Source organism: Nothoprocta perdicaria, unplaced genomic scaffold (assembly GCF_003342845.1).
Source record: "Nothoprocta perdicaria isolate Ctin4 unplaced genomic scaffold, notPer1 scaffold_506, whole genome shotgun sequence".
NCBI classification, from domain to species: domain Eukaryota; kingdom Metazoa; phylum Chordata; class Aves; order Tinamiformes; family Tinamidae; genus Nothoprocta; species Nothoprocta perdicaria.
In genome coordinates, this window is record NW_020455762.1 from 114,060 (window position 1) to 136,634 (window position 22,575).

Below are 22,575 nucleotides of genomic sequence, written 5' to 3' on the forward strand. Positions count from 1 at the left end.
ACGGCCGGTTGGGGATGGGGCCAGGCACTGCTGCAAAACAGAAGCTAAAAGCAGCATTTTCATCCTCTGGATGGGGAAAAAAATGTCCCGGCCGCTAAGATCTCTGGACTGCCCTGGGTTGCTGTTAAAAGCGTGCCCGGAGCTTTATGTTTTAGCTCTTGCACGGGGCGGTAGCAGGGAAGTGGCTGCAGGAGCGCGCGAAAGGAACACGTGAAGCAGCAGCCCCGCAGAGCCGCCAGCGCGGGCAGCCTCTCCTATATCTTTATACACACTTCCAAGGAAAAAAAAGAAAGAAAGAAAGAAAGAAAAAAAACCCTTCGCAAGTCACAAACAATTCAGAATTCAACTAAGAAAACACAGAGTGAACCATATGGCCAGGGTGGCTCGAGTTGGCTGCATTTTCCCCCAGACAAAGAAGGGATTGAGAGTTGAAGGAAAGGAGAAAAAAACCAACTTTCCGGCTGATGAAGCTGTTGTCTGGAAGCAATGATCCCAAATCTCAAGGCTTTATTCCAGGCTCCGACTGAGACGTGATATGTCATATGATTAGCATCTTTCATATTTACAAGAGTAGTATAGGCTGCCAGTCTTCAGAGAAAGGCGAGGGAAAGAAGGGGGCATATGCTGAAATGGATTTAGCATTTGAAAGAGAGAAAAGAGATTGGATAAATACACTTAAACGAGGATTTAGTTTTACTCCCCGCGAGCCCTAATGGATTGTTGATTGAGATTTTAGGGAGCTGCGGCAGAGGTGTCAGCAGTAATTTAAAGGCGCTATTCAGTGCCGCTGCCGCCCCCGCCTGCGCGCCCCTCCGCTCGCGGGGCTGCGCTGGCGCTCCCTGAGCTGCTCAGCGCTGAGCCCCACACCGCGGCGCCCCACACCCTGAGCTGAGCCCTGCACTGGGGCGCCCCACAGCTGGTGCTGAGCCCTGCACTGGGGCGCCCCACACCCCGCGCGGCGCTGACCTGCGCTGCACTGCGGGCCCGCAGTGCCCCCTGGCGGGCACAGTACAGCCCCCGTGCCGGCCCCACGGCCACCCCGCAGGGCACCCCCAAAGGCTGSGTGGGACCCACGGAACGCCCCCCACGTGAGAGCCTTGGAGCACAGGCAGGGGCTTTATTCGTCGTGGTGCAAACAGGAGGTCACAAACACGCAAAGGGAGGGTTTAAAGTCATTRTCCCGCCTGGAACAAACACTACATTGGCTCCAAGAATTCTAGTGGTTTTTATGAACACACAAGTTACAGTTTCAAGACATAAAAATACACACACATTTTATTTTTCCTTTTTCTTATCGTTTTCCTCTTCACTCTTTTTCTCCAAATAACACTGAAGAATGCTGTTTAGCTGCTGCTCACAGTGGCTTGCATGTTGTAATCCGTTTTCCCATCCTAAAACCAGCAATAAATGGGATAATTACATCTCATTCTACAATATCCATCAATCCTAATAAGTCTCTGATGATGAAAATATCTACTTCCTCAAACTCAACAAATTGTTACACTGTTTCTACTTTGACATTTGTTCTTCAGACATTAATGAGATGCTTCATTTGATGTTAGCCAAGTAGAAAGTAAAGTAAAATAACTCCTACTTCAGCACCTCTCCCTTCGGCACCTGCTCTAGTGAATCTCTTGCCAAGATTCGCCATCTCTTGTCTGAAGAGAGCGGGGCCTCCCTGTGAATGAGRAGCTCTGCTCCTCTGAGAGGGGACGTGCCCCTCTGCAAGGGCACCTCCGTGGGCACCAAGTCAGATCCAGTCAGCTTTTATTAAGCTTATTTAGATGATCTGGACTTATTCAAAGAAACCTTCCAAGGCTGCAAAAAGAAAAAATCTAGAGCTGAGAGCCAAATAATACCTGGCGATCTGAACTGCCTCATTTCAAGGGAGATGACCTCAAGCACGGATGAAGGGAGGAAATATGACCTGCCTCACCAAAGCGTGCGTGCTGGGGGAAGCAAAGATGTATATGACAAATGCTCAGGCATTTAAACACCTCTAGCAGAGCTGGACAGGGGGGTAACAATGAGGCTTTGGGCTTTGCTGGTTTTAAACAGAATTGGTTTTCAAGTTGATGAAATAAAGAGAGTTACAGTAAACCTCAGGAATATGTGGAAACTATGTAAGAAACTGATTCCAAAATCTGTATTTGCTTCTGTGGCCTGATTGAACAAGATTATGTTTGCAAGGCAGTCACTCGCAAGCACAGCAACGRGAAATTACGTGATAGAGCTTAGTGATCCCAGCGCCTGGATGGCACCAAAGAGAAGTCTCACTGCCGGATAACAGAGAAATATCAAGTGTGAAAATGGTTTGCAGATACAACTGAAAGCATTTGCGTGCTTGCAATGTGTCGTACATCTAGAATAAAAAGCAGCAAGCTACCTGATTTTGAAAATAAAGGAAAGGAATATATTACCTTTGCAGTGATTGATTACTCTTCCCCACAGTCTGTTCTTGGTTAAACAGGCCAGGTTTCCAACGATCAACAAATGCCTTTTTGCTCTCGTCAGTGCAACGTTCATTCTCTTTTCTGAATCTATGAATCCAACTTGTCTTGTTCTCACGCACGACAAAACGACGATCTCCTTCTCAGCTCCCTGGAAGGCATCTACAGTGGACACCTGCACRGCTTTCATTTCCAGGGCCTCGGAGTGCGGACTGCAAAGCAAGTTCTGAACCTGCACACAAACGAATGCAGACGTTGAGGAGTGACACGCGTACCGAGGCAAGCACTTGTCTTCAGATAAAGCACTCGGGAGGGGAAAGCCAAAAAAAAAAAAAAAAAAGTGAGGCAAGTTTGAATTAAATTTTGAATTAAATTTTCTCTAATTTTTTAGAGGAATAATTACAGACTTTGCACTTTTTTGCACTCTTTTCCAATTCAAATGGACCCTATGTTTATTCCAAAATAATAAATTTAAGAAAATATTTTACTAGTAATATCTTGTACAAACCTTGCACATCTGTGATTTATAAAGAGTAATCACACCAATTGCAGATCCTTCTATTCCACTTGCAATCAGAGACTGGATTAGCTTAACTGTAAAATGAGCTTCTGCCATGTTATAGAAGCTGTTMTCTCTCTCAATCTGTAAAAGAGGGGGAAGTTCTGATTTAGGTCTGGTAACCAGCAGCTGAAATACAGTTTGCTGCATCATGACATTGCAAATAGAAATGAAATGGAAAAAAATGACAATATATTGAGATTTGAATAATATAAGAAAGGTTTAAAAGCTTACTTGCTCCACCCCATTAACACTATAAAAAGAGAGTGTTGGGAGCCAGTCCAACAGAGGACTTCTGTCTTCCTCTGAAACWCCATTTATCAGACTTCCTCCATAGAAGAGCTCGTTGGCTATAGCACTGATAGCAGGGTGACATCGGTACTGTGTCCGAAGCAGTACTGCTTTATGTCCCTATGGAATTATAATGCAGAAAATGGGAACGGGCAAAAAATATATTAACTTTTTCACAAGGCAAATTAGATCAAGCAAGTAATAAGCAAAAGTAATTCCTGCAGTGAGGTGACTTAACTTCGAAACACTGGCCCTTCTGACACCTAAAGCAGGACTTTTACTGACTTCAGTGGGCCTCAAACGTCGCCCTCCATGCTGTTGAAGTACTGGTAGTACCTACCATTAAGGAGAGCCGATCGAACAGAGTCTGCTCCAAGCCCTTCTCATGAGCACTGTCAGACCCTTGAACAGTTGGTGGCAGTTGCTTGGGGTCTCCAACAAGGACTAGCTTTTCACATTGAAACCTAAACATGAAAACAAAAAACTCAAAAAGGATGATTTACTGATTATAACATTTACAAAGTATGTGCTTTTCTTATCACAGATCACTCTGTGGATCGGGCTGCCTTTGCTGTCACACTTTCCATAGTTAAAATAAAGGGTAACTCAAGGCGGGCATCTGAGAGCCAGCTTTCATTTGTAATCGTTCTTCTTGTTTCCTAAGGTAAGAGCCTGGAGCTTGTGATCTTTGTGTGTCCAAGTCTGGTAGCTACTAAAAGCTGTGTCATGGCAAGCTGGGAGACATTTCTCAGCTGGAACACAGCAGGATGGCTGTACCTTGCAATAGGAAGGAGAGAAGCAGGTTCGGTCATCTGACTGCACTCATCCAGCACCACCACGGGAAACTGAAGGGTACTCATACAGGAGAATGGGCAGGCAGCACAGGTCACTCCAACAACTTTCACCTGTGTTATTGGTGAGGAGAAAAGGGGTAGAGGAAATGTTAAAAGATTGAAATTAAATTCTACCTTTCAGCAAGAAGAACGGTGTACGCGCAGAGATGGATCAAAAGCTGACATTTGCTGTATCTGGCATGCTTCTGTGTTAGAAGAATTCAGACTCCTGGATTTAATACCAGAGCAAGTCTGGTAGGACTACACAACCCYGCAAAGCCTACTGAGCCCCAGTGGCAAAGGTGGCAGCAATACCCACCAGGAACAAGCACAAAGAGGAGAAGCCACATACACACGAGACAGTAAGATACACCCGTGCAATCAAACCTGCCTCATCCCAGCACTCACTCATTTTTCAAAACTGGAGTAGTTTGGCAGCCTCAGGYGAGAGAGGGGCTTCCCACTTGCCCTTTGCCAGGCCTCGTGGGTACAGCGTGCTGAATACTCACTTTCCCATCCAATCCAACTTGCACAGTACCTGTTCCAAAGCAGCCTTGTTGGTCCCTAGTTTATGTTGCTCAATGCTCTTCCTCACATAAATTCTTTCAGCTGGAGTTAAATCTTCTTTCATGAGAGCAAGCAGTTCTTTTAATTGTTCATTTTCATTTCCTGAGCCTGCATGTAAGCTTCAAAAACAAATTTATAACAGGGATCACAACTACAGGTGATTACAGAGCTTTCAGATTCCAGTGAACACCCAATATAGACAAATAACTATACACAGCACATAATGGTACTTCACAGCAGTGTGTTAATCTGTACCAAATCCAGCTGAGATRGACAGTCCCTGTTTTAAACAGAGCTTTATCTCACCAGCTCAGCGCACCAACCCAGCCAAACACAGGAGCGTGGTAAATGCTTATCTGTACTTATGCTCCAAGCTACGCAGTTCATTTCAGACCTAGAACTGTCTGGAAATATTTCACTCACCATTTTACAAGTACCAAGTAATGAGAGTGCAATCTTTATTGAGCTTGACTTATACCTCATTTTCTTAAACTGTGCTCTAGATTTAAATACAAAGGTTAACTTGGTTAAGAAGTATAGAATTCATGACTCGTTACCATAAGGTCACTGAACATTAATTTTATGATTACTTCCTCCTAGTTCTCATCACTAGGAATGATAGAGATCTGTTCTAGTCCTGTCTGTTCTGCTTTTCTCCTTGTGTACATTCCCAMATCTCTAACTACCATTATTTTGTTCTCTTCTATTGCTTTCCATTTAAAATCATTAGCTCCACTCTGCAACAAATCAACTTCCCCAAACAAGGTAAAAACCTATGCACTGTTCAAAACAAAAAGATGGGCTTATTGCATTTGGAATGACTTCAGAAGAGTAATTTTACAGCACTACATAATTATCATTTGCCTTACAATCTCTGCAGATGCTTCAAATATGAAGATTCTTACCTGTAGGGAAGAATTGGTTTGGCAATTTTCCTAATACTTCCAACTCTGATAAAACYCTCAAATCCAAGATCAAGTAGACTTTAAAGAAAAAGAGATGATACATATTACAAAAAATATAAAAATCAATTTTGAAATTCTTAAAATGGTTCTAGAGATACTAACAAACACTGAAGAACACAAGCTCTACTATTCAAAAAAAGTAACTCAGAATACAATTCAAGTAAGYTGAATTCTCCTGTATTTGCTGAAGTTCCCCCAAGCCCTTCTCCTRGCGCTGCTTCCCAAACCTTACCGAGAACTGGGCAGTTTCAAATGGTGAATGTGATGAAAGTTGGGTTYGATATTAGCATTATATTGATCAGTGCTGCTAGCCTTATGGCATAGGTGAGCTGCACAAAGGGTAGATCTGAAGTCCCTGGGTGATACTTCACAGGGGAAGAATGCCATCTTTCTAAAGCTTTATGCTGCAAATATGACTACCCTTGCCATAAAAGAGCATTCTTTTCATTGGAACAATGGCCCGTACAGTTTTAGTTCACTGTAACCTACCTAAGCAGTATCCTGTCAACAGCAACATTGGTGGAAGAGGCAATCAGAAATTTCCATGGAATTGGCCTACGGCTTTCCTTTGCTTCACTGCTTTCAGAGAGCTGCACTAGGAACAAGATCACTACAGACAGCAAATAGCTCTTTCCAGCTCCGAAAACACCTGGGATTTTAGAAGAGAGCAAAAATAAGGACTAAAAATATATATGAGATACAGTTCTTATTATTTGTTATAACACTAATTTATCTTCTGAAATATTCTGCTGGGATTCTTTGTATATTGTGTATTTTAAACACACTGGCTTACACTTTGTAGTTATTTTGTATGCAGTGTCTAAAAAGTGAGGTAAGAGGGTAAGATAAGACATTCTTCCTCCATTTTCTGATGGAATACATGCAGTATTTGTATAGGAGTCTCCTTATGGCATTACAATAATACAAATGTCAGCATAAGCATCCTCATACTCTCTCCACAGGAATATGCATTTTAGAAATGATGATTGTTTTGGAGTGTCTAACAATTCTGAATACGCCTATCATTGCTAGGAGAATTTTAGGATATGTCACCAGGACTCACATTACCTATGAATGAGCATTATTTTCATAGAAAAGAGATAGTTGTAAGTTTAACAATTATTTGCCATCTACCACGTATGATTGTGATGGGGAAGATCTGCTGTTCTGCCACTGTCATCATGCCAGCTATCTGAATCAGTGCTGCAGCTTGATCCGGGTTCAAAGAGAATGTCTGGATCATCTTTCTGGCTAGTTCCATTGCTATTTCGGGGCTGACAAGCCCACGCATCATTCTGCATTTCAGGTTTAAGGCTGGAGGAATGAATTTTCCTTTGTTCACTTTCTTATTAGCCTTTTCAGAATCAGAATTCCTACAGAAAAAGAAAAAAAAAAAAAAAAAAAAAAAAGAATTCAGACCAGTATTATGAAATGTATAATATTGGAAACGTACAACTTATATCTCATATTTTTGACATTCTAACTCATCTGACCCAAAAATGCTGAGGTTTTACAGAAAGAAATGGTGAAATTGTAAATTGTTGTCCTCCTTAGCCCCAAAATATACCTGCGCTGTATCTTTCCCCCCCCGCCCATAAATTCCTTATGTAAAAAATGGGTCATCAAAATAGATTTTGGATGGAGTTATTCTTGTTGTGAAGTTGCATTTTCAGTCTAACTTATTCTTCCAAAGCTGGCAGAATTCCAAAGCTGGAGTTTGACAGAGTTAAACAATCTCACAGCTAGAAGTAATGGGAGTTGATATAATTACTTGTTTTATCCAGTTTATCACAAGTAGTCTTAGATACATCCCTGTATTGCTTTGATTCTCCAAGGAAATAGTTCCTTCTTTTTTCCCCCTTTACTGTGTTTTCTTTCTAAAAGATTCTGAAATTTGTGAAGTTTGCTAGGAAAAGAAACTTTTAATGAATCCCATGAAGAATACACATTCACTTAATACAGTCAYGAAACTGTATTATCAATCCAATGGCTATAAAGTTGTCCAGCACGTTCACAGTGAAAGAGTAACTTACATTTTTAGGAGATACGGTAGTAGTGGCAGAGTAGCTGGATTGAAGAACTCCTCCATATTTCTTAAGGACGTCAGCTCACTGCTAGCATTACATACCAGCAAGGCATGAACAAGCGCTGAAGAGGGCACAGAAAAGTAAGATTAGGAAAAGGTGAAATTAGTCAAAATTTTGTATCAGCTCAAGAGGTGAGCCGCAAAACATCAAAAGAATTATTCCTTCYTCCATCAGAAAATAAACTGAACATATTCCCAGGTATGACTGATTCTTATAGAGCAAAGCAATCTCTTAATTCTTCTTTCCAAGGTGTGTTATTTTGAGATATTTGTAATTCCAACATTAGGATCCTTCTGGGATGCAAATTTAGATAAAAATCTTCCTCATTATTTAAAAATACTTGTAGAAGAGTTCTTTCAAGGCTTTAGCATTTAATAGGTGAACTTCATGATTAACCCACCTGTACTACAGCAGYTCAAATTGTATTGTCTATGAATATTTTCATTACAATGCAGAATGATTTCTCATCTGCTAAACAGCTGTGTTCTTACAAAAACCCCATCAAAAGCCACAAACACACCTAAATTGAGCCAGACTAAAGGTCTCTTTCCAAAATATCCCAAGAGGATGCCTGCGGAGCAAGAGAACTGAGCATATACCTAACTGTGTTTTTCYGAATTCTCTGCCAGAAGCCTAAGGTTGTCCGACATGGGGATTTCTTAAGCAAGAAGAAGGAGGARAGTTTCTACTATGTCTAGTAATCCCCATATATCGATTTTAATGTTTAGAATTGGCAGCTATTATATATCACTTAAAGTTTTGTTTTCATAGTACTCTTAAGTCTTTCAGTTTGGTAAAGCTCATGGAGGCATGAAATAAAATCTGTATTTGTGATCGGGAGGCTGCTAATACCAAAAATGTCCTAAGGAGAAATAAAGCTGAAATCCTGCAGTGCAGCAACAATAAGACTGGAACACTAAACTCCCCTAGACCCTGACTGCTCTGAGGCTTTGCAATTTATACTCAGGGTAAAAACAAAGCCTCCCATTGAATTTAAAGCCCTTAATTTAAAGAGTGTTTTTTTAAAAAGGGTCTAATTTTTAAAGTTTTACATTTTAAATTTTTTAAAGCCCAGAAATTATTGCTCCTTTCTTCATAGTTTTAATTACCTAAGTACTGAATTTAAATTACATATCTAAACATACTTAAAATGAAAGCATCCTGTGAATAAAATGATGTATTAGACTTCAAAAAAATCCCACCTCAGTCTTCATCCTGGGCCATGTTTTTTCCCACAGTGCTGCCTTTACTGAATGCTAAATTATTTGATGCAAAACTTACTATTCGTTTGCCAGTTTGAGGGACTATAGCCCTTCAGAGGCAGTAATTCCACTTCATTGTTGGATGATGGTCCGAAGAAAGCGCTACTTGCAATGAAAGTGTCCAGGGGATCAAAGTTTAGAGTCTTTGAAATAACCCAGATGTCATCTGTCAAAATAATGCACAGTTATCACAAGCTTTTTCTACTACAGACTTGCAAGGGGAAAAAAAAAAAAAAAAGCCCAACATAAGTCCAACATTACTATACTACAAATTAAGCCAGCACTAAAATGAAAGTATGTGGGATCAAAGGCCTAAATATGTCAAACAATGCCAAGACACAAGGAGAAGTTCTGCCCGTGCAGAGTTTCAGAATCTAAATGTACAAGAACAGCATTTATCAGAACGCTTCAGAATCCACACAAAAAGTGAGTACTCATGTTTGCTTCTGCCTCATCTTCCACTCTTTTCCACAGCTAAGCAAACTACAAAGATCTAAGTATCAATTCATCAGTTCCTGAAGCAAAGCAAACGGAGACGACGTAGAGAAGATCACTGAATGTCTTCCAAAATTCTCATATTTCGCTAAATTAGCAGAGATATCCAGCAATTATTCAAACACCAATTTTCACATAAAGTTTTCCCTATTATCTAGCAGAAGACTGCCCACCTGAAACTTCGGGGCTGACAATATAATCTRAGCCTAAAAACACAACCTTAATATTTTTCTAAAGATGGATTTATTTAGCAAAAAAGATGAATTAATTACTTTGTTGGCTTGTAGAAAGAGAATTAAATTACTAGTCCTGTCAAGGGTTCAAAAAGCAGGTTTAGCTTTTCTCTTTCCATTAAAACTCAAAACTGAAAAACGCACGACATGAATCTAGATATAAATAATCCTTGTGACACTCCAATTTGCTTACCTTTACTATAGGTAGAAGAATGCTCCTTYCTGCTCAGCTTGAGGTATAATTTGCGCTTGGAATCCCCTTCGAAATTGGCGTGAGTATTCATAAATTTCTTCAACTTATTAAACTGTTTTGTTTGAATTTCAAAAGCTTTCCTGTTAAATTATATTTTTAAGAGAAACTGTTTAATCAACAGCACATTTTGGAATCATCACAAAAAAGTAAGAAAGCTTCAGAGATGAGATCAAGCTATTGCAACACAGGTTTTAGTGTTTGTGCATCTTCTTAAATGAGCAGCACTTAAAAATACTTATCTTTACTAGGAAATACTTCTGATAGTCGGCCAAATTTAAATTAGTTCTCTTACACTTAACCAGTGCAGAAAGACAGTCTTAGACTGAATCTCTAAGGGTAACATCAGAACATGTATGTTGTACCCAGCCAGGTTTTCCTGTTCTCATTAATATTAATGATCAATAATTTGGTCTTTACCAAATATCAAATTTAAAAAGTATCACGACATGAATATATCAGACCATGTCTTAAACTCTCCTACAAACTTTAAGTGAATAATAAATCAAACAGAACTGTCGTAAGGAACTTGACTGAGCAGTTGATCAAGTTGCCAGTTAGCAATTTTGATTCTTGATGAAAAGAATACTGTTTTGAAATGCCAATGCTATTAATATAATATTTTTACCTAAAAATTTTAATTTTCAGTCTTTCAGTAATTTAGCTTTTAGCTTCCTATACAAAACTGTAATCCTTTCAAATATATTACTGAGCATGTCTTTGAAATTCTACTGAAACACAGAGTTACTGGTATACCTATAAATGCCACAYTTCACCTAACCCTACTGGCAAGTGTATGGCTTTCCCAATACCTCACCAAAAGCTGGCATCCCTCATAGAGGGAAATCTTTTGACTTCTGAGGTACGCCCCAACACTTTTTATATCATGAAGCACTACAGTGGGTCTGGATTTTCTCTCTCCTTGGTTCACCTCTTCTATCCATCTGAAAAATGCACACCGTTCAGCTTTTGGAGCATCACAGCTATAGAACAAACGACCCTAAAGGGGAAAGAAAACCACAACACAAAATAGACCATTAGCACTTYAAAACAAGCACAAATGCATACAGCAATCGACCAGTACTAGCTGCTATATAGTACAAGCAGGTAAAGCTCCTTTATTTTCAGCACATTCTTCTGCAAGAACAAATGCGTCTTTTTTTTTTTTCCTCATATTCTAGAGCCACTCTGTAATCTTCATTTACAGAACTCCCCTATAACCTAGACAATTACAAGTTTGTATCTCKCTCCACATATACAAATCTATTTCCATATGGACAGAACTACTAGCTCTGGACATCAGCAGCTATTAAAAGCGATCTTAAAAGTGATCTCCGTAGCATTTCTATTTAACTTGTCATCACAAAATACATTTAGAGTCCTTCTTTAATTGCTCACAGAATATAATCTACACGACAAACAGACAAATATCCCAAACTGTAAATAAACAAGGAATAAACAGCACCTTGTTCTGACCTTCTTTTTTAACCACAGTGAGCTTAGCAGGAAGCATGTGATTGCACAGGGGAACGTGGCTTGCTTGGCTCTCATTTTGCCCATCTTTGAATGAAGTGTAAAATGATATATCCACTTTGGAAAGAGCCTTGTGTAACCTTTGTGACAGCTCAAATAGAATTATGTTTAAATGCTCTTGACATAAAAAGGAGAATAAAAGAGCAATTAGTACCATGTTAAAATGGTTACAGGAGTACAAAACATTAAAGGAAGCACATTTTCATTTGAAATTGTCAATCCCAGATTGCAATTAAAATATTTAATCCAAGACCTAAAAGGAACCACTTATCTTCCGAGYCTGCAAAGTCCACATTTTAGCACATGCAATTGACTTCTTATAATTGCCTTACTTTCATACAAATCACATTTAAATACATGGCTCCAAAAGATCCAAATACTAAATAATTATACCTGAAAAAAAATGTAAAGACTGGTAAACAAGCTCATGTTTACATACTGGAACATAAGTAAACTCCTCTTTTGGTTTGTTTTTGCAGCTTTGGGTACAAACTGAACATATCTGAGTATACAGATAAACAAAAGCAAATGGAAAAAGTTGTTCAAAAGGATGATGTGGACATTATCTACCTCCCCAGTCACTTTTGGGAAGCTTCAGAAATGTGTATTTTGAATTACATCCTATTCACAAACAGCAGCATTTTTCAGAGCATTAGACATACCTGTCAAAGCAGCTGTAAAAATCTGTTTGTAATGAACATGAGACTGAAAAGCAGATGGAATAGCAATCTTCCTTTTGGGAAGATTAGTATTTTTCACTTTATCCACACTAGGAAAGGACAACTCAGAAACTGTTATGTCCTAAGAAGTAGAAAAATAAACCATTAGCAACTTTCACAATCAAGCAAATCATTTTTAAAAACATACTGATAAATCAGTCCAACCAATTTACTCTGTATTCCTGCCAGCAACATTCTGATTACAAATCTAAATCTGTCACTACCTGTGTCAAGGAATTATCTTTATAAAGGATTAGTCACGGCTCTGAAAATTACATTAGTAGCTGCTGTTCTGTAGCTGAGACTCCTTTGTGTTACTCAAGTGCACTAAAGAAACACTTCACCCAATCACAGTGACAGTATCTCACAGGAAATCAGATAAATGTAGCTACTTTGTCCAGAAAAAAAAAAAAAACAAAAAACCCAAACATTTTTGTCGTAACTATATCTGCTTGAGCAGTTACACACCTGGCCTTCTCCCGTTACAGTGCGGCAGCTCAGATGACTTAACACCTTTTGTGTTGCTTCAGCTAAAGGAGCCYGACTTAAGTGCAGAGAAAGTAACTTCCTCTCTGAAATTAAATCTCTGTCCTGGTCATTTGCAGAGCGCTTTCCATCCACGCGCTTTTCCGTGCGCAGAGGCACAGAGCCGGGAGCGCTTTTACTCACGGCGCTGCGCTGGCTCTCTCCTGTGTCACCCGCTGGCATTCCAAGGATGTTCTCTGCCCAGATATCATCAGTCACTTCCACATCACCGCTGTTTTGAGTTATCRAGTCACACTGAGCACTGTTTTGGTATTTGAGCCACTTGCTTTGTCTAAATTGTGAAGTCACATTAGGAAACATTGGATGTAGGGACTCCTTTTGTTCGTGTTCTGTGTACTCCTCAAACAGCGAGGTTTCATAATTCCTGTCCTCRGGGCCAAAAGCACCGATAGGAAACACTGCTGACCTGTTGCACAAATTGACTACCAAAGATCCAGCAGATTGCTGCAGCCCCTCGCAGTCCCTTAGATAAACTTCTGTGCCAGGAACCTTCCCGGTGGCAGGAACAGTGACAAGCGGGGCTCGGGCTTTAACTGCGGCTTTCAGTCTCGAGACGTTGCGCTCTTCTGCGTAGCTGGGTTCCTCCTGTGCTGTAGCATACATACATACATCTTACAGGCAACATGCACCACTTGCAAATGCACAGAAATAAAGCTAAAGAAATATTTCAGGGTTCTCCATTTTCATTTTACATCCTGTCTTCTAATTGGCAAGCTTTTCTGTTACTCTCATGCCATACACAACGAGCAACCGTGACTCCTATTTATATCCCCAAACTCAGGGCACATTTTTATATGTACTGTACTTTTAGGCTGAAATTATTTAAATTCTGGAAGTTATTAAAAGTTATGATATTTTTGGCTTTCACTACAGCGGCTAACTGAAAAACAAACCATCAACCTAACATTTGTATCTTTACCCAAAATATCACACACAAAACTGCATAGAATTCATATTAACCAACAAGAACAAGAGGCTTCTAGCCTTACAAGCATCCTTTGGTTTAAATTCCATATCAATAAAAAGAGATAGACAATTTAAGCAMTGGAAGTGGGTCACAAGGCAGCATAATAAGGAAGAAAACCAAAAGCAAGTAAACAAATGCAAAATACCACCATGAATTAGAGCTTAGCTTATGGACTGTTATATTTATTTATTTATTTAAAAACTAGAAGCTAAAAGCTATTCTAAGAGCTATTTTAAAATTATAAGTTATTCCTTAAATAGAACCAGTCCAGGAAAGTTTCTTTCAAGAAAGCGTATTATTTTAGGTGGACCCCRGGCTCATTTAATTGATCTGGCTACAGATTACTAAAATTTGTATTACAAATGACAAACATATATTCAAACATGATGAAATAAATACAAATATAAGTCTGTAGTTACCCAGACATATATAGAATCAGACTATTTCAGGGCTCAGGGTGCTTCTATAGTTGGATTCATGCTTCAATGAATCTCAGAGATTTTTCTAGCAAAAATACTGTGAARTGCAATTAACAACTACAATTTCTTACTGAAGAAGCATTCTGAAAGTTCTGTGTTAGTTGGTAACATCCTGTCTGACAGGACCTCCTGRATGTCTTCCATAGTTTCCTCCTTTCTTGAAGATGGAGAAATTGGACAGTCTGAATTAAGTGAGAAAGTCGGTTGTTCGGATGGCATCGTCTAGAGATGAAGAATTAACATGTCAAGTGAAGGACACTGGGGAGAGGGAGAGCAMCAGCTTGATTATAGCTCTTTTGTCATTGTTGTCTCTCTCATCGTTCTCATTGCAATGTCTCTCGGTTGAGATTAGAAAGTACTAAATCTGACATAAAATTGCTACCATGAACTCAGGCAGGGGAAAAAAAACAAAAACAAAAAACACCCTACAAGGGGATCAGTTCACACCTTGTAAAGTTCCCAGGAAGTCCAAGGCATTTGCTCCASATCAGAATGCGAGGCTGCGCCCGACACAATCCATTTGGGAACCTCAGCACCTACGCTCAGTGCTAAGGCTAGGAGAAACACGGGAAGCACAGCAGTCACGCTGCATCTCTTTCCCCGAAGCCCGTCACTGCCACTCTGCTTTTACTTTCACTTACGGGTTTCAGCCACTATTGCCTCCTTAATAAYGTTAGACTTTGTTTGAAAATGCCCTTCTCCAGTCATACTGGTATCATATTCATGACAATTTCTTGAATGTGGAGACTTTATAAAAACAGCAGGAACAAAAACTTGTTAGAAATTTAATATTTTTTGAATCCTCTCTTTAAATATTTTYTTTTGATGAAGATCTTATTTTTAAACATAAATCTAGAGCATCTGTAGCACATTCTGGAAATAAAAGTATGCATATTTCTGATTTGCTTCCAGTTTTGCAATACTGAAAGGATACCATGTTAGAAGAACAGCGTGTGTTACGTTGCATCTCATGTTTCATTTTCACTTAAGATGACTATTATACTACTTACCACAGGAAATTACTATTACAAAAGCTCCTTGCAACTTTTTTTTTCCTATCTGATCAGGTTTATTTTGAAAATAAAACAATGCTCTCCGCAAATACACACACACACAGACAAGACATGGCTCTTGCAGACATGTACTGCTGAGACAAAGGTGAGCAAAATAAAAATACCTAATTGCAAACTTTTAACCACGAAGCACTAGCCTTAGTTCCTAATAATGTAGATATGTTCACTGTGTTCTACAGGATACTGTCTTGCATTAAGGTTAGTAAAAATATCTTCCAAAAAAAAAAGTTTTACCTGTCTGCAGTCAGAAAGAATATAACTGCTTGGAAACAGAGGTGAAACAGAAAATCTCTCAGCTGCAAACTCCACAGTATCTGGGTCCTGTTGCCATCCTAGCACTGGGCGGGGAGCTCTCAGCATTATCTCTCTAGTTGCTGACCCTTTTACTCTGTGTCCTTGAAACTCAACAAGCTACACAATATAGTAGAATTATCATTAACTGAAAATAATAACTGTTCAGGAACTATCTAATCAATAAAAATAGTGTGCATGCATACAACAAAGATCACCCGTTTAGAGCTGTAATAGAGGGAAAATATGCTCAAAGCCATCTTTCCCTTGCACCTCTGCAACGTAGCAACAATAAAGTTTTGGAAAAATCTCTTTATCAACAGAAAACTGACTGTCTGATGTAATACATCTTAGCCTTCACTTTCACATTGTGAAATGTGAGTTTGAAATTCTCAAYGGAAAAAAGCCTACAGACAAATGAWCTAAAAAGTAATCCATCYGAGAAGACTGTTATGAGATTGGCTAAGTATTTACTAGGAGTTTTTGTAACGTATAGAACTACTATGAACTACTGAAGTGAATTTTAGGAGAGCGCATTCTACATTGATTCCCCAGAATTTTACCTGTGGTTGGCCATCAAGGCTCCTAGCGTCTCCTTGGTCCAGTGYTGTTGGTAGAACAGATGCTTCACTTTTCTGTAACATGTAGTCCACGCAGYGGGGCTGCATATAAAAGTACCAAAACCTAGTTAGTTAATCAGGTTAACAACCAGGTAAGACAGGACCTTAAGCTAGTCAGAATTTGCACTTTGGAAAAATCTATGTATTGCTACAGCAGAGGATATTTTAAGTTATATCCTCTTCACATCGAAGTACCCCTGCCCCACCTTCCAAAAAATATGATATCAGTGATAGGCTAATAAAATATGTTTGCAGCTCAAATGGGTTGGGAAAAATTGAAGAAYTCATTTTAAAAACCTTTCTTTCATTTGGAAGGCAGTCAAAAGAGAAAAACTAGTAATAGTATTGGATAAAATCAATTTGAAGAAGCAGCAAAACGCAACGTTTTTTTCAACAGGTTGCTAGCACATATCCATCCAAATGCTAAAGTTCTTAGCAGAGCCATGAGTCCAAAAAGATGATGAAAGAAAGAGAAGCTAAATAGTAAAAGATGGTAACACAGGAAAGCAAGTGTCACACTTGATAACTTATGTGATATAAAACATTAATAGATAGTACAATTGACATTAAGTTTCCTGTTACACTTTCAGTTTCATCAACATTTACTGGCAATATGTCCATAACATTAAATGCTTTGTTTACTCCCAGCTCATCAGTTGATATCTTTAAAGAATTTCCAGTAACCATTGTTTCATAAATCAGGAATTGTGTAAGCCATGTTAAAAACAGGTTTATTTTGCAGRGATACATATATGTAGTAAAAAATTGGTTACCATAAGCTTGGGAGAATCCAAATATGAACAAGCAGGTGTATCTCTACTTCCCAGGTAAGGTATTTCTGTTAATTGTTTTACAGCTACAAGAGATTGAAAAGCATCATTAGTTTCAGTCAGAGTGTTCATTTTGATAGAAAAGAGCTGAATATTTATTTAGTTTGGAAACCATACCCATATGAATAATTGCACAAGTGAAAATAACCAAACTAAAGCAAACACAGAAGCAGATTTTGAGCCCCCACAGGTACTTTAAACACTAAACATTACGTGAGGTAGCTTTCATAACGTGTCACTGCAAAAGTACAATTCCTGGATATAAATCATCCAGCAAGAAAAACAAAAYGCAGAAGTCAAATATATGAAAATCCATATACAAAAATCAATTTAAGATAGAAACTGACCTAACCTTCATCTTTTACAAGGGGTTCAAATATCTCTTTAAAAGTCTCTGCTTCATATAGTAAGCTACTATTTTCCTGTATCTTTTGTAAGCTTTCTAATGCTGTGCTATGTTCAGTCAAAGYTCTTAAGAGAGCGATATTGTTTACCAAATCAGGAAGTTCTGATGATTTTTCAACAAATGCTGTGCTTTTCAGGCAGTCCATCCCTATTCTTTCACCTTCGCAGGCATCATGAAGGGAACTTATGCTCTCTATATTTTCAAACTCAGTTTCACCTATTTCTGTTTCCTCTGGAGACAAATGGCCTTTTCCTAAGAGACAGATGGTACTTGTGGAAATTACAGTATCTTCCTTACAAGAAATGTCAAATAAATTTTGCTGGTCCTCTGCACTATGTTTGAGTGAGCGACAAGAAACATCAGATACTTGTGACAAAGCTGGGAATGGAGTACCTGGTGTAATGTCACCATTACTAGTACCCTGGGAATGTTCTAAATCTGTGTATTGGGATTTTGTGTATCCAAGTGGTAAAAGATCTTCTGTTCTTTTGCCCATGGCAGAAATCATTCCGCTGGCAGAAATGCATGAATTACTGTCCTTGCCTTTTATGGGCTTGTCAATAATGGTATTTTCTGCACAGCCATCAAGGTCCTTCTGAGAAGTCCTAGCTTCAATAKTTAACTGACTTTCCTTAATTTGTTTTGTTTTGTTTTCACCCTCCGAAAATTCCATTTCAATTCTGGTGAGGCTTACTGAGTCTTCTGCAGCTCTCCCAGTGTCACCAACATTGTTATCACGAGGGARCAGTGATATATCTCCCGTAGAGAGGCTGCCATCAGTCTCTCCGTCAAATGGGAAACCTTGTACTTCTTTGTTTTTGCTGTGTGATGTTACTTTATAGGAAGAATGAAGTCTCAATTCAACGGTTTGTGCTTCGTCTTTTTCATTTAAACAAGATGAACCTTGTGAAAGCGCAGCTTTTTCACCAAGCTCTTCTGCATCTCTTTCACACAGGTCCTTATTGTCCGAGTCATTAAAATCAAAAGCCTCCAATAAATTGAAGTTAACTTCCATCACCTGTTCGTCTGGACCACTGTCTCTGTCACAGGTACCTGATTCCTCTTCTACAGCTTGAAGTTCACTCAATGCCATACCTGCAGAGAGTTCCAACTTACTAGATTGTATTTCTGAATTTTGCCTTGGCTGGAGTTCATTTTGTGATTCTGTAAGACCACTGATCACTGAATGCTTCCCAGATGTGGAGGGATTTATTTCAAGGGCAGTGGACTCTGCTGGACTTGCAGAGTAAGAAATATCACTTAAGGATGAGCTAAACTGACTGTCACTCATTTTGCCTATGCTGGCTTCAGAGAGGAAGCAATTTAGTTGGTCATTGGCAGCACATCTGTGAATTGATAACAGCGTAGGTCCCCCTTCACTGCTGGAAAATGAGGGTTCTCGATATCTTTCTCTATCACAATTACATTCCCCTTTGCAGTCTGTTACATTCGTACAGGTACACATTTTTCCAGGGTGCAAAGTCTTTGTATTGAAGTGCTCTTGTAAGACTTGACTTAAGTTATCTGCCTTTCTGTCAGGTGTTTGTCTCACAACTTCTTCATCACAAGGTTGTTCAGCTGAATTTAGCAGCATTTCAGCATGCCATCCCCTTTTATCACTTTCAGTTTCCTCTGTAAAACACTGCTGCTGAATATTTTGATCAAGTCCTATGTCAGGGTTGCCTGAAAAGCTGKGTAAAGTTGTCCTATTTCTGTTATTGCCACCACCTATGTTGTCTGACATGTGAAACCTGGGATGACACTCTGTGACGGCGGAAGTTGCTTGCTCTCTGCATGGTTGTGCTGGCTTGGATTTCAAAAGAGCTATTATCTGTGCCGTGCTCCTGATGTTCTGTGACACAGCCACATGACTGGTTGTCTTGGTGTGCTCTGTAATTGCAGAATRCTCTGGTTTCACAACAGACTCATCAGAGTTCCTCTGCTCTGTATCTTTACCCGTATCAAGAAAAGGAGCAGAAAASAGTGAGGGGAAAGATGTATGTTCTTTATCACTGTTTGTATAGACCTCTTCATGAAAGTCGGTAGGTATATTTGCATGTGTATCCTTCTTGCAAATCGTAGAAAATAAGGGAGAGGTGATATAAAACTGAGACGGAAAAGAACCCTGACACTGCTCGGATAAAGGCAGTACAGGTGCTTTTCCTTCATCTTCCTCYGTCAATATTTTCTTTTCAACCTGGCGTGGCACTTGGAAGCCCTAAAAGAAAAGTTTAAAATTAATTCTACTCACAAATCAAGTTTATACTTGGTAATCTAAAAGATGAAAGCAAGACATGGTTCATAAACTATATTCTAACCAAATATCTCAGTGATTCATGTACAGAAACAATGTCAAACTCTTGAGACTTTTACTGTGCCCTTAGCACCAGCAATTCTGCTAAACTAAAGATTTAGTAAACTACAAAAAAGCAGCTACCAGTAACATACTCCGGTTCCAGTTCAAAAAAAAAGCAGGGAGACGTTATCTGCATATTTATCACTCATTACAAAGAGGAAGAAAAAAAAAATTTAAATGTAGACAACTTTGGAAACAAAGACATACTGTAAACTTCCTTTTCAACCCAACAGGCAAGTGTCTTAGAGGCTTTACAACACTGTTATTCACTGCTGGAATTTCTGCTTTCCTCGGCTGATCTTTCGAAGATTTTTCATCCAGTGTTACTGCTTCAATAGTGATCAGATAGCGTTCACTTTCCAAATTATCTCCAGCATTCAACTAGAAAGAGAAGGCAACAACATGTTCCTAATGGTGCTACGTAAGAAACAAAACCACTTCCTTCTAAGTGTTGTGACACTTGCACATAAAAGAAACACCCAGAAACTTAACATTTTTTCACCCAGTATAACACTACTCTCCGTACAAATTGCCAGTCCAAACACAAAAGAAAACATTAACATTTAGTTTTGAGTCATAGTGACTTAATATATCACCATAATACATTGCTTTTAGTCTAAAATAAGACCTTTATATAGGTTTTCAACATTGCTTCCGGAAAAGTTAGTTTTATCAATAAACGGAAGCAGTTTTAGCATTTCATTATCTGTACCWCAGCAGATTTTCATGAAAAGAAACAATAAACTACCAACCATAGCATCAGAGAGAAAAAGAGGAACTAGCTTAATCACTTAAAAGAACAAGTTAGAAAAGCCTCCTGAAACACAAGCCAACAATCACACAAATAAAACAACTCTTCAACAAAATATACCTGAGACTTTACAAATATGCTCTCCAAACATTGTCCTTTATCATCAAACAAGACTGCCTGCAATGAAAGAGAGAACTTAATGTTAATATCAAGTTCTTTTTTCACAGATTTACAGCAGTAACACTGACAGTCAAACAACAGCAGATGACATCAAATTGTCTTAAATTTAATTTGCTCGCCTTATTTCCTCCAGTTCTAATCCTCAGAATTCCATCTTGCCACGTTTTTGATTTCTTCATTTTTTGGTGAGTGTATAATACCTGATTCAAAGAGTAAATGTTGAAATAACAAGAAAATGTTAAATAATACAGCAGTTACATTGATATCAGATTAGTTTTGTTTACTTATACTTTGTTGCATTTTTTTTTTWAAAAGACTTACAGTAAATTCTTGAGAAGTCATTGTTTGGCAAAACAGTCATCCAACAGTTTATTTTGTGAATATTCATATCTTCATATAGCCTGAGTAACAGGAAAAAAAAATGTTAGAAATCATCAGAGTCATAAGGAAAATGTATTGAAAACCCATGTCTGATCACTTTTTCTTTCCCCTCAGAAAAAAACAAAAAGTTAAGTGGAAAAACAAGTCAAAAATCTCCACATACATCTTGGCTCCCTACCTCAAGGCATACTTGATGTGGGTATTTTAAAGGAACACCTTGGAAATAATTTAACACAACAATTTAAGCCTACAGATTAAAAATACAAGGCATTTTAATAGGTGTCAACATCTACTTTAAATCAACTTAAATGAATGTTGGGCATACTCAGAATGAATGTTGGTTCACAAGAACCAGTTTGCAATTGCAAATAATCACAACTGTGCTCATTGGCATCCAGAAGCAACCACATAAATCATTAATTGGCTCATTTTGCCAAGCATTTATTGACTTGTCTTGGTCACGCTTAACGGATAAAAAAATAAAGATAACGGATTTTCAAAACCGGTTGCCCGTRAAGCTGAGCTCCTTTACATATTCAAAGGCAGCTCAAAATAACTTCAGGGGTATCTGCTGCTGCTGAAACCAGGAACAAAGTACTATGAGGGCCGCTCTTCTTCGGGAGCTGGATGTTAGCGAGGTTGCTAACAGCCCGTCAGCACTGCGGCTTGCCTCAGGGCTTGACGAGCAGCGCCTGCGAGGTTACCAAGTACCATTAACAGCAACATCACGAACACTGGCCACAGGACACATCGGCTTTGCGGCCTTGCTCCCACGGCARCAGACTGACAAATAAGCACTACGAGGCCGCTCCACGCGAGCCTCCCGTGACGCTGTTCGCAGCCCTGTTCCCGGCATTCCGGGAGGGAAGGCGCACACAGCAGCCAAGGGGAGGCGGCGACTCCGCACCGCTGCCCTCCTCCCCACGGCCACGCCGCCACTGCGAGCCGCCCCCGACCGACCCGCCGCGCTGCTCCGGGCAMCGGCCCCGCCACGGCCAGCGACCGTTAACGGCCGCGCCGCGGCCCGGCCCACCTGTCAACAGCCGCCCGCCCGCTCCCTCGGTCCGCGCCTTCGAACCTTTCCCGCCACTGCCGCCGTGACGTCACCAGGCGCCGACAGCCAACAGAAAAGGCCCGCGCCCCCGCCCGCCCGCGAGCAGCCAATGCGCTTTCCAGCCCGAGGCGCGGCTGCCCCACCCGCTGCCGCACCGCGCATGCGCGCGCGGCGCCGCGGGGCTTTGCTCAGCGCGGGGCCGTGCGTCGCGCCGCTGCTGACGCCGCGTGGGGGCCGAGGGAGGAGGCGGGAGGGGGCAGGGCCGAGGCGAGAGGCGGGCGGCGCGGGCCCGCTGTCCCCGTGTCCCCCTGCGGCAGCGGCAGCAGCTCCCGAGCCGCAGCCCCAGCCGGCGGCGCGGCGGCAGGTCAGTGGCGCGGGGCGGCGGCCGCGGCGCGAC

General features: G+C 40.1%; 2 protein-coding genes across 2 annotated transcripts in view; one reads left to right on the forward strand and one right to left on the reverse strand.

The window, feature by feature from the left end:
• Positions 1-1,190: 1,190 nt before the first annotated feature.
• Positions 1,191-22,214, reverse strand: ZGRF1 (zinc finger GRF-type containing 1). The gene is made up of 29 exons (XM_026048027.1): positions 22,158-22,214; positions 21,065-21,144; positions 20,863-20,943; positions 20,684-20,740; positions 20,020-20,193; positions 17,403-19,674; positions 16,994-17,076; positions 16,164-16,262; positions 15,544-15,720; positions 14,878-14,983; positions 14,684-14,790; positions 14,308-14,458; positions 12,713-13,380; positions 12,188-12,326; positions 11,458-11,642; positions 10,805-10,992; positions 9,936-10,075; positions 9,034-9,180; positions 7,699-7,813; positions 6,800-7,038; positions 6,155-6,314; positions 5,606-5,683; positions 4,672-4,819; positions 4,078-4,205; positions 3,641-3,764; positions 3,244-3,420; positions 2,959-3,093; positions 2,421-2,682; positions 1,191-1,391 (listed from the first exon to the last, which is right to left on the reverse strand). Exons 2-29 carry the CDS (start codon positions 21,083-21,085, stop codon positions 1,276-1,278), a joined length of 6,477 nt encoding a protein of 2,158 aa, XP_025903812.1. The 5' UTR covers positions 21,086-21,144; positions 22,158-22,214; the 3' UTR covers positions 1,191-1,275.
• Positions 22,215-22,526: 312 nt separating this feature from the next.
• Positions 22,527-22,575, forward strand: part of LARP7 (La ribonucleoprotein domain family member 7) — a gene marked incomplete at its 3' end in the record, with an annotated part of 14,389 nt that continues 14,340 nt past the window's right edge. Inside the window, exon 1 of the mRNA XM_026048021.1 lies at positions 22,527-22,542. The remainder of the gene's footprint in view (positions 22,543-22,575) is intronic.